The sequence below is a fragment of the Oncorhynchus mykiss genome, chromosome 1 (genome assembly GCF_057628025.1).
Source record: "Oncorhynchus mykiss isolate SJ-2025 chromosome 1, ASM5762802v1, whole genome shotgun sequence".
In the NCBI taxonomy this organism is placed as follows: domain Eukaryota; kingdom Metazoa; phylum Chordata; class Actinopteri; order Salmoniformes; family Salmonidae; genus Oncorhynchus; species Oncorhynchus mykiss.
Window position 1 is genome coordinate 56,566,312 of NC_143022.1, and position 14,102 is coordinate 56,580,413.

The 14,102-nt window shown below is 43.2% G+C and overlaps 1 protein-coding gene across 6 annotated transcripts in view; it reads right to left on the reverse strand.

Annotated features, from left to right (window-relative positions):
* Positions 1–14,102, reverse strand: part of tspan18b (tetraspanin 18b) — a 116,786-nt gene that overhangs the window by 26,264 nt on the left and 76,420 nt on the right. For all 6 annotated transcript variants that reach the window (XM_021605563.3, XM_021605552.3, XM_021605543.3 and 3 more), the window contains one exon: positions 13,793–13,872. In XM_021605563.3, coding sequence (XP_021461238.1) covers positions 13,793–13,795 — 3 coding nt within the window. In that variant the 5' untranslated portion in view covers positions 13,796–13,872. The remainder of the gene's footprint in view (positions 1–13,792; positions 13,873–14,102) is intronic.

Here is a 14,102-nt window from a genome sequence, read left to right on the forward strand (position 1 = left end):
CTGGTGACTACTTCATGAAGCTGGTTGAGAGAATGCCAAGAGTGTGCAGAGCTGTCATTAAGGCAAAGGGTGGCTCCTTTGAAAAATCTCAAATATATTTTGATTTGTTTAACACTTTTCTTTTGGATACCACATGATTCCATATGTGTTATTTCATAGTTTTGATGTCTTCACTATTATTCTACAATGTAGAAAATATTAAAAATAAAGAAAACCCCTGGAATGAGTAGGTGTGTCCAAACCTTTGACTGGTATTGTATGTAAACAAAGTGAGTATCTTCATTTCAGCCAATATAATCGCAACAGAAAAACACCAAAATCATACCCACAGGCATTCTGCAACAGCAACACTTTCTGAACTAAACCAGAAACCTACAGTATAGGTTGGGACAACAACACATTCACAGTGTCAGAACCACACAACATGACACGGCACACAACTCGGTGAGCCCCCAAATTGTGACTGAAAACTTGTCAGTGTTTAACTTTGCTAGTATCGGCCCCTCCCAGGGTATTTTCTGGAACAAAATGGGGCTTAGGTAATGAGCATGGCACTGGAATTATAGGACTTCCTGTTGGCCGCAGTGACAAAATGTAGCTGTTTTAAAGCTAATTTTCTGTAAGTCTACATATTTTGCCATGGCTTATGCTATCGGAGTGACTCTAAACATTATGACAAAATCAATTGCACTGTTGGAGCTACAAACATAAGCCATGAATAAAATACTCCTGATTGCAAAACATTTTTTATGTAAGATTCTACCTGACTGTCTAGCTTTTATTTTGGTGATTGTTAGTTCTCAAATATGCTCTTATTTAATCATATATACAGTGCCTTGCGAAAGTATTCGGCCCCCTTGAACTTTGCGACCTTTTGCCACATTTCAGGCTTCAAACATAAAGATATAAAACTGTATTTTTTTGTGAAGAATCAACAACAAGTGGGACACAATCATGAAGTGGAATGACATTTATTGGATATTTCAAACTTTTTTAACAAATCAAAAACTGAAAATTGGGCGTGCAAAATTATTCAGCCCCCTTAAGTTAATACTTTGTAGCGCCACCTTTTGCTGTGATTACATCTGTAAGTCGCTTGGGGTATGTCTCTATCAGTTTTGCACATCGAGAGACTGACATTTTTTCCCATTCCTCCTTGCAAAACAGCTCGAGCTCAGTGAGGTTGGATGGAGAGCATTTGTGAACAGCAGTTTTCAGTTCTTTCCACAGATTCTCGATTGGATTCAGGTCTGGACTTTTACTTGGCCATTCTAAGTGATCATGGGCCTCTTGGCTGCATCTCTGATCAGTCTTCTCCTTGTATGAGCTGAAAGTTTAGAGGGACGGCCAGGTCTTGGTAGATTTGCAGTGGTCTGATACTCCTTCCATTTCAATATTATCGCTTGCACAGTGCTCCTTGGGATGTTTAAAGCTTGGGAAATCTTTTTGTATCCAAATCCGGCTTTAAACTTCTTCACAACAGTATCTCGGACCTGCCTGGTGTGTTCCTTGTTCTTCATGATGCTCTCTGCGCTTTTAACAGACCTCTGAGACTCTCACAGTGCAGGTGCATTTATACGGAGACTTGATTACACACAGGTGGATTGTATTTATCATCATTAGTCATTTAGGTCAACATTGGATCATTCAGAGATCCTCACTGAACTTCTGGAGAGAGTTTTCTGCACTGAAAGTAAAGGGGCTGAATAATTTTGCACGCCCAATTTTTCAGTTTTTGATTTGTTAAAAAAGTTTGAAATATCCAATAAATGTCGTTCCACTTCATGATTGTGTCCCACTTGTTGTTGATTCTTCACAAAAAAATACAGTTTTATATCTTTATGTTTGAAGCCTGAAATGTGGCAAAAGGTCGCAAAGTTCAAGGGGGCCGAACACTTTCGCAAGGCACTGTAGGTCCATTATCTTTTCTACATACTTTACATCTATTTTTAGTCGTCTAAGTTTACACTGCTGCAGCTGCGATATCTGCAAAATATGTGTACGCAACCGATAAAACTTGATTTGATTCAATTTTATTTTACTGTTTTTACATAGACTTTGAACGTCACAGCAGAGGGGATCAGACATTCAGGCTCAAACACAGTTGAGGCTTCAAGCTTTTCCTCTAATAGCTTAAAACCATCAAGCCCTGGATTGGAAGATATTGCCCTGGTTTTAACCACTGACTCAGAGTTCCTGAGAGAAATCGAGATAACTCTTCTAGGCTTTCACAGCAGATAAGGCTAGAGGAAAAGACAGCTGGAAGATTAGGAGTCTGAAGACAGGGAAAATGGAAGCCATTTCAACTTTTTTACAGATTGGCAGTGTCTGTGAGGAGTCTGGTTGCCCAAACCAGGTCTATTCATAACTCCTACACTCCCTAAAGGTAGATTTACTTCTAGCCGTCTCGGAAGAGTTAAGTACAGTTGCTTATATGTGAAATAAATACAGGCATGTCCGGGAAAATCTTTTGTTTTTTCTGGTTTTACCAATGACACCAGTGGCGATTGGTACTATTTATGATGAGGGAGGATGATAATTTGTTTTCTTGAGCATGGCCTTATATCTATTACAGCATATTGGATGTTCATTCAGATTCCATTCACCCAGCTCAATGTAACATCAATAGGTTTAGGCTACTACATGAAACCAAAATGTTCCCTATACCTATCATGAGGTTGCTACAACCTAACCTATGAATGAAATTATACAATGTAGGTGCACAAATTTGTATAATCAAGGTGACAGACAGCATTCAATAACGCCTTGCACACTCTTGCCTGCATCTAGCTTATCTAGGGTATAATCATTAGTCCAACGGCTGCAAAAGAGAGTTTCTATTGGACGAACTCAGGTATGTTCCTCCCCGTTTTGTTCCGTTTGCTTCCATTTAAGAAAGCAAAATCAGCTGAATGAATATACTCCTGATCACACGCAAACACAGTTCACTTACATAGCAGCCACATACAAACAGCATGATCACTTTGATCGTTGTAGCTATAATTCGTTCTGCATCTACCCGCTCTCCTCCTCTCACATTTTTCCTTTTCTTGTGGACTTTAGTGCACAAAGCAACACATCACCAAACCTTCATATTATAATTGCTAACCACTACACACAGCCGACATCGTTATCACCATTATTAGCTAACATCAAAGTCAACATACAGTATGACCTTGTTAGTGTCTATATACAGTATGACCCTGTTAGTATAACCAAAAGTATGTGGACACCCGCTCGTCGAACATCTCATTCTAAAATCATGGGCATTAATATGGAGTTGGTCTCCCCTTTGCTGCTATAACAGCCTCCACTCTTCTTGGAACACTTTCCACTAAATGTTGGAACATTTCTGCGGGGACTTGCATCCATTCAGCCACAAGCATTAGTGAGGTCGGGCACTGATGTTGGGCGATTAGGCCTGGCTCGAAGTTGGCGTTCCAATTCATCCCAAAGGTGTTCGATGGAGTTGAGGTCAGGGCTCTGTGCAGGCCACTCAAGTTCTTCCACACTGATCTCGACAAACCATTTCTGTATGGATCTCGCTTTGTGCACGGGGGCATTTTCATGCTGAAACAGGAAAGGGCCTTTTCCAAACTGTTGCCACAAAGTTGGAAGCACAGAATTGTCTAGAATGTCATTGTATGCTGTAGCGTTAAGATTTCCCTTCACTGGAACTAAGGGGCCTAACCCAAAACATGAAAAACAGCCCCAGACCATTATTCCTCCTCCACCAAACTTTACAGTTGGCACTATGCATTCGGGCATGTAGCGTTCTCCTGGCATCCGCCAAACCCATATTCGTCCTTACCACTTTGTGGCTGAGCAGTTGCTGCTTCTAGACGTTTCCACTTCACAATAACAGCACTTACAGTTGAGCTCAGATCTGGCAGGGCAGAGGTGCCACGTTGAAAGTCACTGAGCTCTTCAGTAAGGCCATTCTATTGCCAATGTTTTCCTATGGAGATTGCATGGCGGTGTGCTCGATTGTATACACTTGTCAGCAACAGGTGTGGCTGAAATAGCCGAATCCACTGATTTGCAGAAGTGTCCACATACTTTTGTATATATAGTGTAGCTGTTCTGATGTCCAGAAGCTTTCTTTCTGTCATAGGAAATGATGGCAGAAACATTATGTACAAAAAAAGTTATGATCAGCACAAAAAAACACAACCTAGCAGAATTGGTGAGGAGCCTGTAAAACAGAAGCTATCCATTGTAGTACCATTCTATTTTTTATAACCTTTATTTAACTAGGCAAGTCAGTTAAAAACTTCTTTGGGATAGGTGGGACATTAACATCCCACCTGGCCAACATCCGGTGAAATTGCAGAGCATAAAATTCAAATTAAATTACTATAAATATTAAACTTTCATGAAATCACAAGTGTAATACATCAAAATATACCTTAACTTGTTGTTAATCCAGCCAAGGTGTTGTCAGATTTCAAAAAGGCAAACCATGTGATTATCTGAGGACAGCGCCCAGCACACAAATGCATAACAAATCATTTTCAACCAGGGAGTTGCGACACAAAAGTCAGAAATAGCTATATAATATATGCCTTACCTTTGAAGATAGAAGTGGTTGGGTTCTCTTTCAAAACTGAACACCCTTGGCTGTATGGTGGTTTCTCCTTGAGTGTGACACTTTCAGCTCAATTCATGAAGTGACTCTATTGCCCCTCTCTTCCCTCCCCATCTCTCCTCTCCACCATTTCCTTCATCATCCCATCGCTCCTCCCATCATCCCTCTCCTGACCAAGGACAGTAATGAAGTGACTATTATCCCCATCTCCTCCGTCTCTCCCCCTCCCTCCCTCATCTCACCCATCATCTCTCCCCTACCCCCCATTCAGGACAGATGTACCAGCAGGACAAGGACACTGTCTGCTGTGAGCAAATTGGCACCCTATTCCCTATTTGGTGCACTACTTTTGACCAGGGCCCAGTCAAAAATAGTGCACTATATAGGGAATAGGGTGCCATTTGGGAGGTAGCTGTGTCTGATCTGAGCCAAACTCCCCCAGCCACCTTCACCCTCCCTCAACCCTGACCATGAGCCTGCATACCAAATCCTCACCCTCCCTCCCTCACCTTCCCCCACCCTGCTGCTCACCCTCTTTACTCTCCCTCCCTCCTCAAACCCTCGCCCGCCCAGACCATGAGCCATGAGGCTGCATAGCAAGTCATCATTAACCCATCAGACACTGCTGGGATCATGAGGATGGAACTTGACCTCTCTCAAATGCCGTTGACCTCTATAATTGACCCCTAGGGACCAGGCTGATTGTCCCCTCTCCACCGTGCAGGGGGAGCAGGTGTGTGTGTGTATGTGTGTGGTACATTGTTTGCATCAGTCTGGATACAGAAGGTGCACACACCACACACACACACAATCTTCGCACATACACACACGGATGATGATGCTAATACCTCAAAGTACGGACGCAGACCATTCTAGTTTGTTGTTTATGTGGACACCAAGGAACTTGAAGCTCTCAACCTGCTCTACTACAGCTCCGTCAATGAGAATGGGGGCGTGTTCGGTCCTCCTTTTCCTGTAGTCCACAATCATCTCCTTAGTCTTGGTTACGTTGAGGGATATGTTGTTATTCAGGCACCACCCGGCCAGGTCTCTGACCTCCTCCCTATAGGCTGTCTCGTCGTTGTCGGTGATCAAGCCTACCACTGTTGTGTCGTCTGTCGTCTGCAAACTTAATGATGGTGTTGGAGTCGTGCCTGGCCATGCAGTCGAGCACGCACCCCTGGGGAGCTCCAGTGTTGAGGATCAGCGTAGCAGATGTGTTGCTACCTACCCTCACCACATGGGGGTGGCCCGTCAGGAAGTCCAAAACCAGTTGCAGAGGGAGGTGTTCAGTCCCAGGATCCTTAGCTTAGTGATGAGCTTTGAAGGCACTATGATGTTGAACGCTGAGCTGTAGTCAATTAATAGCATTCTCACATAAGTGTTTATTTTGTCCAGGTGGGAAAGGGCAGTGTGGAGTGCAATAGAGATTGCATCATCTGTGGATCTGTTTGAGCGGTATGCAAATTGGAGTGGGTCTAGGGTTTCTGGGGTAATGGTGTTGATGTGAGCCATTACCAGCCTTTCAAAGCACTTCATGGCTACGGACGTGAGTGCTACGGGTCTGTAGTCATTTAGGCAGGTTGCCTTTGTGTTCTTTGGCATAGGGACTATGGTGGTCTGCTTGAAACATGTTGGTATTACAGACTCAATCAGGGACATGTTGAAAATGTCAGTGAAGGCACCTGCCAGTTGGTCAGCACATGCCCGGAGCACACATCCTGGTAGTCCGTCTTGTGTATGCTGACCTGTTTAATAATCCAAATTTTCACTTTTGGATAAATAGCGTGCCCAATTTCAACTTCCGCCTACTCATGCCAAGAATATAAGATATGCATATTATTCATAGATCTGAATAGAAAACACTCTGACGTTTCTAAAACTGTTTGAATCATGTCTGTGAGTATAACAGAACTTATGTAGCAGGCAAAACCCAGAGGACTAACTGTTCAGAATCCCCCCTCCTCTCTGTTCACTAAATTGTCTTTGCCATTGGATATTTAATAGGAACCTATTTTCAATTCCTACCGCTTCCACACGATGTCCCCAGTCTTTGGAATATGGTTGAGGTTATTCCTTTGTGCTATGAAGAAGTAGGCCAACTCGGAACTGGGGACACTTTTCAGGGTTGCGCAATACGTGAACAGCAGTGCTGGTTTGTTTTCATTCCTGTATTGAATACAGATTGCCCCGTCTACAATTTGATTGATTATTAACGTTTAAAAATACCTAACGTTGTATTACAAAAGTAGTTGAAATATTTTGGCAAAGTTTATAGGCAACTTTTGAAATATTTTGTAGTGACGTTGTGTTTTTGTACTAAGCTGTCTTTTTCTGGATCAAACGCGCTTAATAAATTGACATTTTCGATATATATGGACGGAATTAATCGAACAAAAGGACCAATTGTGATGTTTATGGGACATATTGGAGTGCCAACAAAAGAAGCTCGTCAAAGATAATGCATATTTTATATTTTATTTCAGCGTTTTGTGTAGTGCCTGCTATGCTAGCTCCTTTGTTTACTGCTGGTGCAGATGGGTGCAGGCTATCTTATGCTTTCGCCGAAAATAAAAATCTGACATGTTGGCTGGATTCACAACGAGTGTAGCTTTAATTGAGTATCTTACATGTGTGATTTAATGAAAGTTAGAATTTTATAGCATTTTATTGGAATCTGGTGCTCTGCATTTCCCCTGGCAATTGGCCAGTTGATGCTCTCATGCCTCGAAGTGAGCATAGAAGTGATTTAGCTTGTCTGGTAGGCTTGTGTCACTGAGAAGCTCGCGGCTGTGCTTCCCTTTGTAATCTGTAATAGTTTGCAAGCCCTGCCACATAAGACAAGCGTCGGAGCCGGTGTAGTATGATTCAATCTTAGCCCTGTATTGACGCTTTCCCTGTTTGATGGTTCGTCGCAAGGCATAGCATAATTTCTTGTAAGCATCCCACCTTTGAATGCGGCAGCTCTACCCTTTAGCTCAGTGCGAATCTTGCCTGTAATCCATGGCTTCTGGTTGGGGTATATACGTACAGTCACTGTGGGGACGACGTCCTCAATGCACTTATTGATAAAGCCAGTGACTGATGTGGTGTACTCCTCAACGCCATCGGAAGAATCCCACAACATGTTCTAGTCTGTGATAGCAAAACAGTCCTGTAATTTAGCATCCGCTTCATCTGACCACTTTTTTTTAGACCGAGTCACTGGTGCTTCCTGCTTTAATTTTTGCTTGTAAGCAAGAATCTGGAGGATAGAGTTGTGGTCGGATTTATCAACTGGAGGGCGAGGGAGAGCTTTGTACACGTGTGGAGTACAGGTGATCTAGATTTTTTTCCCCTCTGGTTGCACATTTAACATGGCGATATAAATTTAGTAGAACTGATTTAAGTTTCCCTGCATTAAAGTCTCCGGCCACTAGGAGCACCGCCTCTGGGTGAGTGGTTTCCTGTTTGCTTATTTCCTTATACAGCTGACTGCGGTCTTAGTGCCAGCACCTGTCTGTGGTGTTAAATAAACAGCCACGAAAAGTATAGCTGAAAACTCTCTAGGCAAGTAGTGTGGCCTGCAATGTATCACAATATACTCTACTTCAGGCGAGCAAAATCTAGAGACTTCCTTAGATTTTGCGCACCAGCTGTTGTTTACAAATATGCACAGACCCCCCCCCCCCCCCCCCCCCCCCCGGGAGTGTGCTGTTCTATCTTGCCAGTGCAGCATATATCCCGCTTGCTGAATATCCATGTCATCATCCAGCCACGATTCCGTGAAACATAGGATATTACAGTTTTTTTATGTCCCGTTGGTAGGATATTCGTGATCGCACCTCGTCTAATTTATTGTCCAATGATTGCACGTTGGCGAGTAATATTGAAGGTAAACGGCAGCTTTCCCACTCGCCTTCTGCGGGTCCTCACGAAACATCCGGCTCTGTGTCCCCTGTACCTGCGCCTCTTCCTCTTGCAAATAACAGGGATGTAGGCCCTGTCGGGTGTTTGGAGAATGTCTTGTGCGTCCTGCTTGTTGTAGAAAAAATCTTTGTCAAGGGAAGATTGACAGACAACTTTGACTGAACACTCAGGGAATGAGAAGTTCTACAAGCAGATCTCACACGAAGAAAGTGTGAAGCTTCAAGCTTCACGGTATGGGACTCACAGAGAGGATACAGTGTTCTCATGGTCAAACTGTAACTCATTTGGATCTGGTTGTTAGGGAAACTGGCTGTGGCTGGCTGGCCAGAGCCCAAATGCTGGTTAAAAGCCCAGGTGGAAACATACAATACTGCTACTCCTCTGCCATCAGGCAAGGTACTTTAATTGTTTCAGAGAAGGCTATGCAAAATAGCTCTTATGAGATGAGATCTTACAGATGACCTCTGCAGGCGCTGTACTGTACACCAAGACAAGTGGGTAAGATTGGTCTCAGTTATCCTCGCTCAGTAGACCCATTAATCATTTCTATTCATTGTACAAAAAATCTTTGTTAAGACTAGAAAAAAAATCAGTGAAGGCATTTGGAGACAAAACAGCTATTGGGAAAAGGTATTATGTGTATTACAATTTCAGAAACTGCAGCATGCCAGTGTACAGTAATCCCCTTTATTACCTCTAGGGAGCGCTTTTCATGCTGGTACAGTCCCAATGAGTAAGTCTGAGGCCCAAGGATAAAGGTGACCAAGCAGCTGACACAGTCCTGAACAATAGTCTGATTTACTAACACTCTTTCCAATCTGGACACATAGTCCTCCCAGTTGAGAGAACCAGCTTTTGGAACTTCTGTGAGTGTTTTTTATAGATAAGATAGATAGATAGATAGAGTCTGATAGAATATATCCAGACCATATGCTATCAACAAGAATGCAGGCCAAGGTCTCTGCCATCAAGCATTTTTCAATTCAATTCAATACAACCACAAGAGTAAGGGGAAAGATCCTGGCTGATATCCATGCTCGGTGTGGTAGTGATCCTTGTCGTCCTTCGTCTTCTCCCTCTTACTCCTCCCTCCCCCTCCTCCCCCTCCTAGTCCTCAGTCTTTTCCCTCCCCTCCTCCGTCAACCCCCCTCCGTCTTTTCCCTCCTCCACCTCAATCCCAACCTCTTCCATCTCCTCCTCCACATTCTCCTTCATACAGCAGATATATAGGCTTTGCTCCAGTTCTCACTTAATAGTGTCAACACCTGTATCAGACAGAGTGGAGATAGTAACATGCTCAGGGAGGATGGATCGATTCATAGCCCAGGGATGGCAGATGGTCAATGGGCATTGATCCACTGAATCACCCCCTCTCCTCAGTCTTCTCTCTCTCTTTCTCTCTCTCTGTGTATGCGGTAGTGTTGAACAATGAACACAAACACATTTGTGGTCTGCTGTGTGGCTCAATTGGTAACAGGATGTCTCTAGCAACACACGACTAGGTTGTGGGTTTAATTCCCGCAGGGATCACAAACTCTTCAACACAGAGGCCTGTTAGGGCGCAACCAGGGTGTTCCCAAGGGGCTGTAGACACACACATGCATAAATACACGCACACACTGGGGCTTTCCATGAGAATGAAGCTCTAAGTCAATGTAAATCATGTGTGAAATGATAATGAGTTGATGACAATGGGGTATATTATTAGACTGACTGCATTCCTGTTGGGTTCAGACCATTTGAACCGGAATGCTCTGTGAATGGACGTATGGAATGGATTGTCTGCCTAGGCATGTGTTGATAGAATCAATGATTATCAAAGCACACACATTGTTCATTGCATTACAAACTCCTTTGAATATTGTCCAAATCGAAGAACACGCATCATTACATTGGAACCTTCTCAGAGTAACCCACAGCATCTACTATCACAAAACAGTCTTCTGCTACTTCCAAAATCTAGATACTATTGTGATAGCAACCAAGATAGTCCAGTAAACCTGTCACGCATGCTCACACTCACCCTCTCTGTTGCTCGAGGGCGCCAGGCTGCCCTTCATTACGCACACCTGTCACTATCATTATGCGCAGAAGCGCTCATTGGACTCACCTGGACTCCTTCCCTTTGTTGATTGGCGGGTCTAATTGTCTGCTCCCCTGGTTGTTCCCTGTGTCTGCATTAATGTCGTTATGTGTTTATGTCGAGACGCTATCCTGTCCTGTTCCATGTCCGTGCTAATTAAATGTTCACTCCCTGTACTTGCTTCTCATCTCCAACCTTGACCATTACAAAACCCACTGGGCACAGACATCATTTCAACGTCTAGTTTTGATTTATATTTGGTTGAGATTTAGGTGAAAAGTTAGGTGAAAATACTACATTCCCTTACGTTGATGACTTTTTGGAAATCCAATCCGTTTTTCCACATTAATTCAACGTCATCAGATAGATTTTGTTGTTGAAATGATGTGGAAACAACGAAGATGGAAGTAAACAGCGGCAGAAACAGGTCCTTATAGGGACGGACAACCCCCTCTGCCCAAGAGCAGTAAACGCTAGTATGCACACACACACACACGTACGCAGGCACGCACACACACTTCTGGCAGGGTTATACATAGAGTGCAATAGAGGAACTGAGACAGATCTTGTTCTAAATAGCATAAGACTCCTGGCTGAGTAGTCAGCCCAGAGTGGGAAAACATGTAAACAGGTTTTTAGGGGTAAGAATCTACAGTGTTGTTGATGAACTGTGCATACTTTTTAGTCCAAGACTAGGCTTAATCTGTCTGGGAAACTGCCCCTCTATGTCTGTTTTATAATCCATAAAAAAAACAAATACAAAGTGAACATGAAAAAGGGGTGAAAATGTAACGTGGGACTCTGTGATCGTTTTTTATCGTGATATCCCCCTGGGATTTTCGACAACATTTAGAAAACTTTCCAAGACTACGAGCTCTGCATAAATGACTGAGCATGGGCTGAGGTGTTGTGCGCTGTGGGGAGGGGGTGAGAGTGTGTTTTGTCTTTGCAGACTAGTGTTTGGCATCTCCACTTAACACTACCCACTGGGCACACATATGTTTGAATCAACGTTGATTCCAAGCCATTTAATTAAATTATGTTGAACCAACGTGGAATAGACTTTGAATTGACGTCTGTGCCCAGGGGGTAGTTCCTGTTACTACAAACAAAGAACTCCAGGGTGAAGTTTCCCCTAGGTACAGATCTAGGATCAGCTTCCCTTGCCCCAATCCTAACCTTAACCATTAGTGAGGAAAATGCTAAACTGACCCAAGATCAGCGTCTAGGGGTAAATTCACCCTACACCAACAAAAAACAGCACATAAGAGCTGTGGGAGAACTTTAGCGTTAGGAACAGCTTGGATGGCCATTTGTCTAATGAATGATCACTCACACGGCTTTGATCCCTATTACCAGGCCATATGTTAGTTAGATAGAGGACCAGAACCACAGGCCAAACCTGTTACTGTTTACTTTGTTGGTTTGTTAGCTAAGCCTCTCACCGTGAAGCTTTTTTTGAAGGGACACATTAATATTCAAGATAGGCTACAATACAGAGGAATCAGAATGAGTGCATGGAAAGAGAAAAGGTCAAAACAACCACAGCAGGGCCTAGTTGTGTTACAGGTTGTACCTTTGAGGGAGTCAAAACCAAAGCCTGGAGAAAGTGTGTGTGGTGGGGGAGGGTGGGGGTCTGTGTGTGGGCGCGTGTTTGTGTCTCAAAAGAAAAAGAAAGATGGCCATCTGCTACACACATGTAAATACACCACTTGTTAAATAACACAAGTAAAATTCCATGTGCATAGTGCATTCCACAGGTCACGTTTATAAGTCAGTGTTAAAAAAAAAAAATCAAATTAGGAAAAGTTATGGCACACCTGAGAGTTGGGAGCCACTGCTCTAGGCTACCATCTGGAAATGGAAATACATCCATTTCATCCATAAAAGTTATCAGGAAAAAACAAACACACACGTGCAAGCACATACACACGCGCTTACACACACGCTTGTTTACTAGCTTTAATAAAGGGAAAGCTGTATGGTGAAAGGTTTCCATGTCTGTCTGCAGGCTATGTTGTGGCTTTGTCTGAAGTCCACTTTAACCTCTCGATCTATGCATGTCTGCTGCCGAGGCGTGCTTTGAATGCTAATGCTTTAGATCTCTATGTTAACAAAGGGTCTAACCCTAACTCACTGCACCGCTGTGACAGGCTGAGGGGTCAAAGCCCACTGGTGGTGTCTTAGTGTTTTAGATGAACTAACTTCAAAGTAATGACTCGGACGTCGGGTTTGATACGAAAGCTTCTTCTTAGTAATAATACTTGTTCATGTTATATTTAACAACTTTGTTTTGGTACAGAGCAATACAGGTAAGATGCTGTCGGAAAGTCAGCCACAATCAACTGCACCTGCACATAATTGGCGCGTTATCTCTCTCATTCCTCTCGCAAGGCATTCTGGAACTTGCAGTCAAAAAGCGTAATTCAACACAACCCAATACAATTACATATGCAAATAACTGTAAAGAAATATCTTTAGATACAGCTCAATTAATAAACTTAAACATGAACTCTGTAACACATTAAAGTTACAACATAGTGAGACCCAGCCTTCCTTCTCTAAGCTCTGGTGGTGTGCGTAAGACCCATCTATCCCCTTGCCATTCCCTTGGTTCATATCAAGGCACGGATGTACAGTATGTTGCAATGGAATGCAGACTGTTGGTAATCTCTGTAGAAAGCTTGAGACTCATCATTCACCAGAATCCTTCTCCAACCAAGCCTATAAAACCCAGCCATCCTTCTCCAAGCCTATAAGACCCAGCCATCCTTCTCCAAGCCTATAAGACCCAGCCATCCTTCTCCAAGCCAACTGGTGGTGTGTATAAGATCCTTGGTCAAATCTCCATGCCTCCTGTTGATGCACGCGCATACACACACACACACACACACACACACACACACACACACACACACACACACACACACACACACACACACACACCTCAGTGTGCTTGATTAAACTGGGGCTGGAGGAAGAGGATAACAGTTTGGGCCTAAACACCTCCACAATTCTCTGGGCTAAGATAGACATGCACAGGGAAATAACTGATGTGAGAAAAACACAGAGGGAGAGGAGGCTTTGAGAAATGGGCAATTGAGAAATGGAAGTGTTTTTGAGAGAAAAGTATTAGTCGGGCAAACTCGGTGATGAAGCTATATGCTGAGAGATCATGAGTTGAGATTTGGATGGAAGTGACACCAACATACCATGAGTTTCTGTTTCTGCGTCTTTGTTCAGATGAAGCAGATGACTTCTCTGTTTCTCCTCCTCTCCTGTTTTCATTTAGCTGTGGGCAAAAAGACAGACACAGGTCAGGGGTCATAGATCACGTGCAGAACCCTAATGGTTACAGTTTCTCTATTTTTACTAAATTACAGAGAAACTGTCTACAGAACAGGCATGAAGAACATGTGCTGAACCACAATAATGACAGTCAGTTTCTCTGTGCTGAAAACCTGTAGGACCCGGGTATTAAGAACATGTACACTCAACAAAAATATAAACGTAACATGTAAA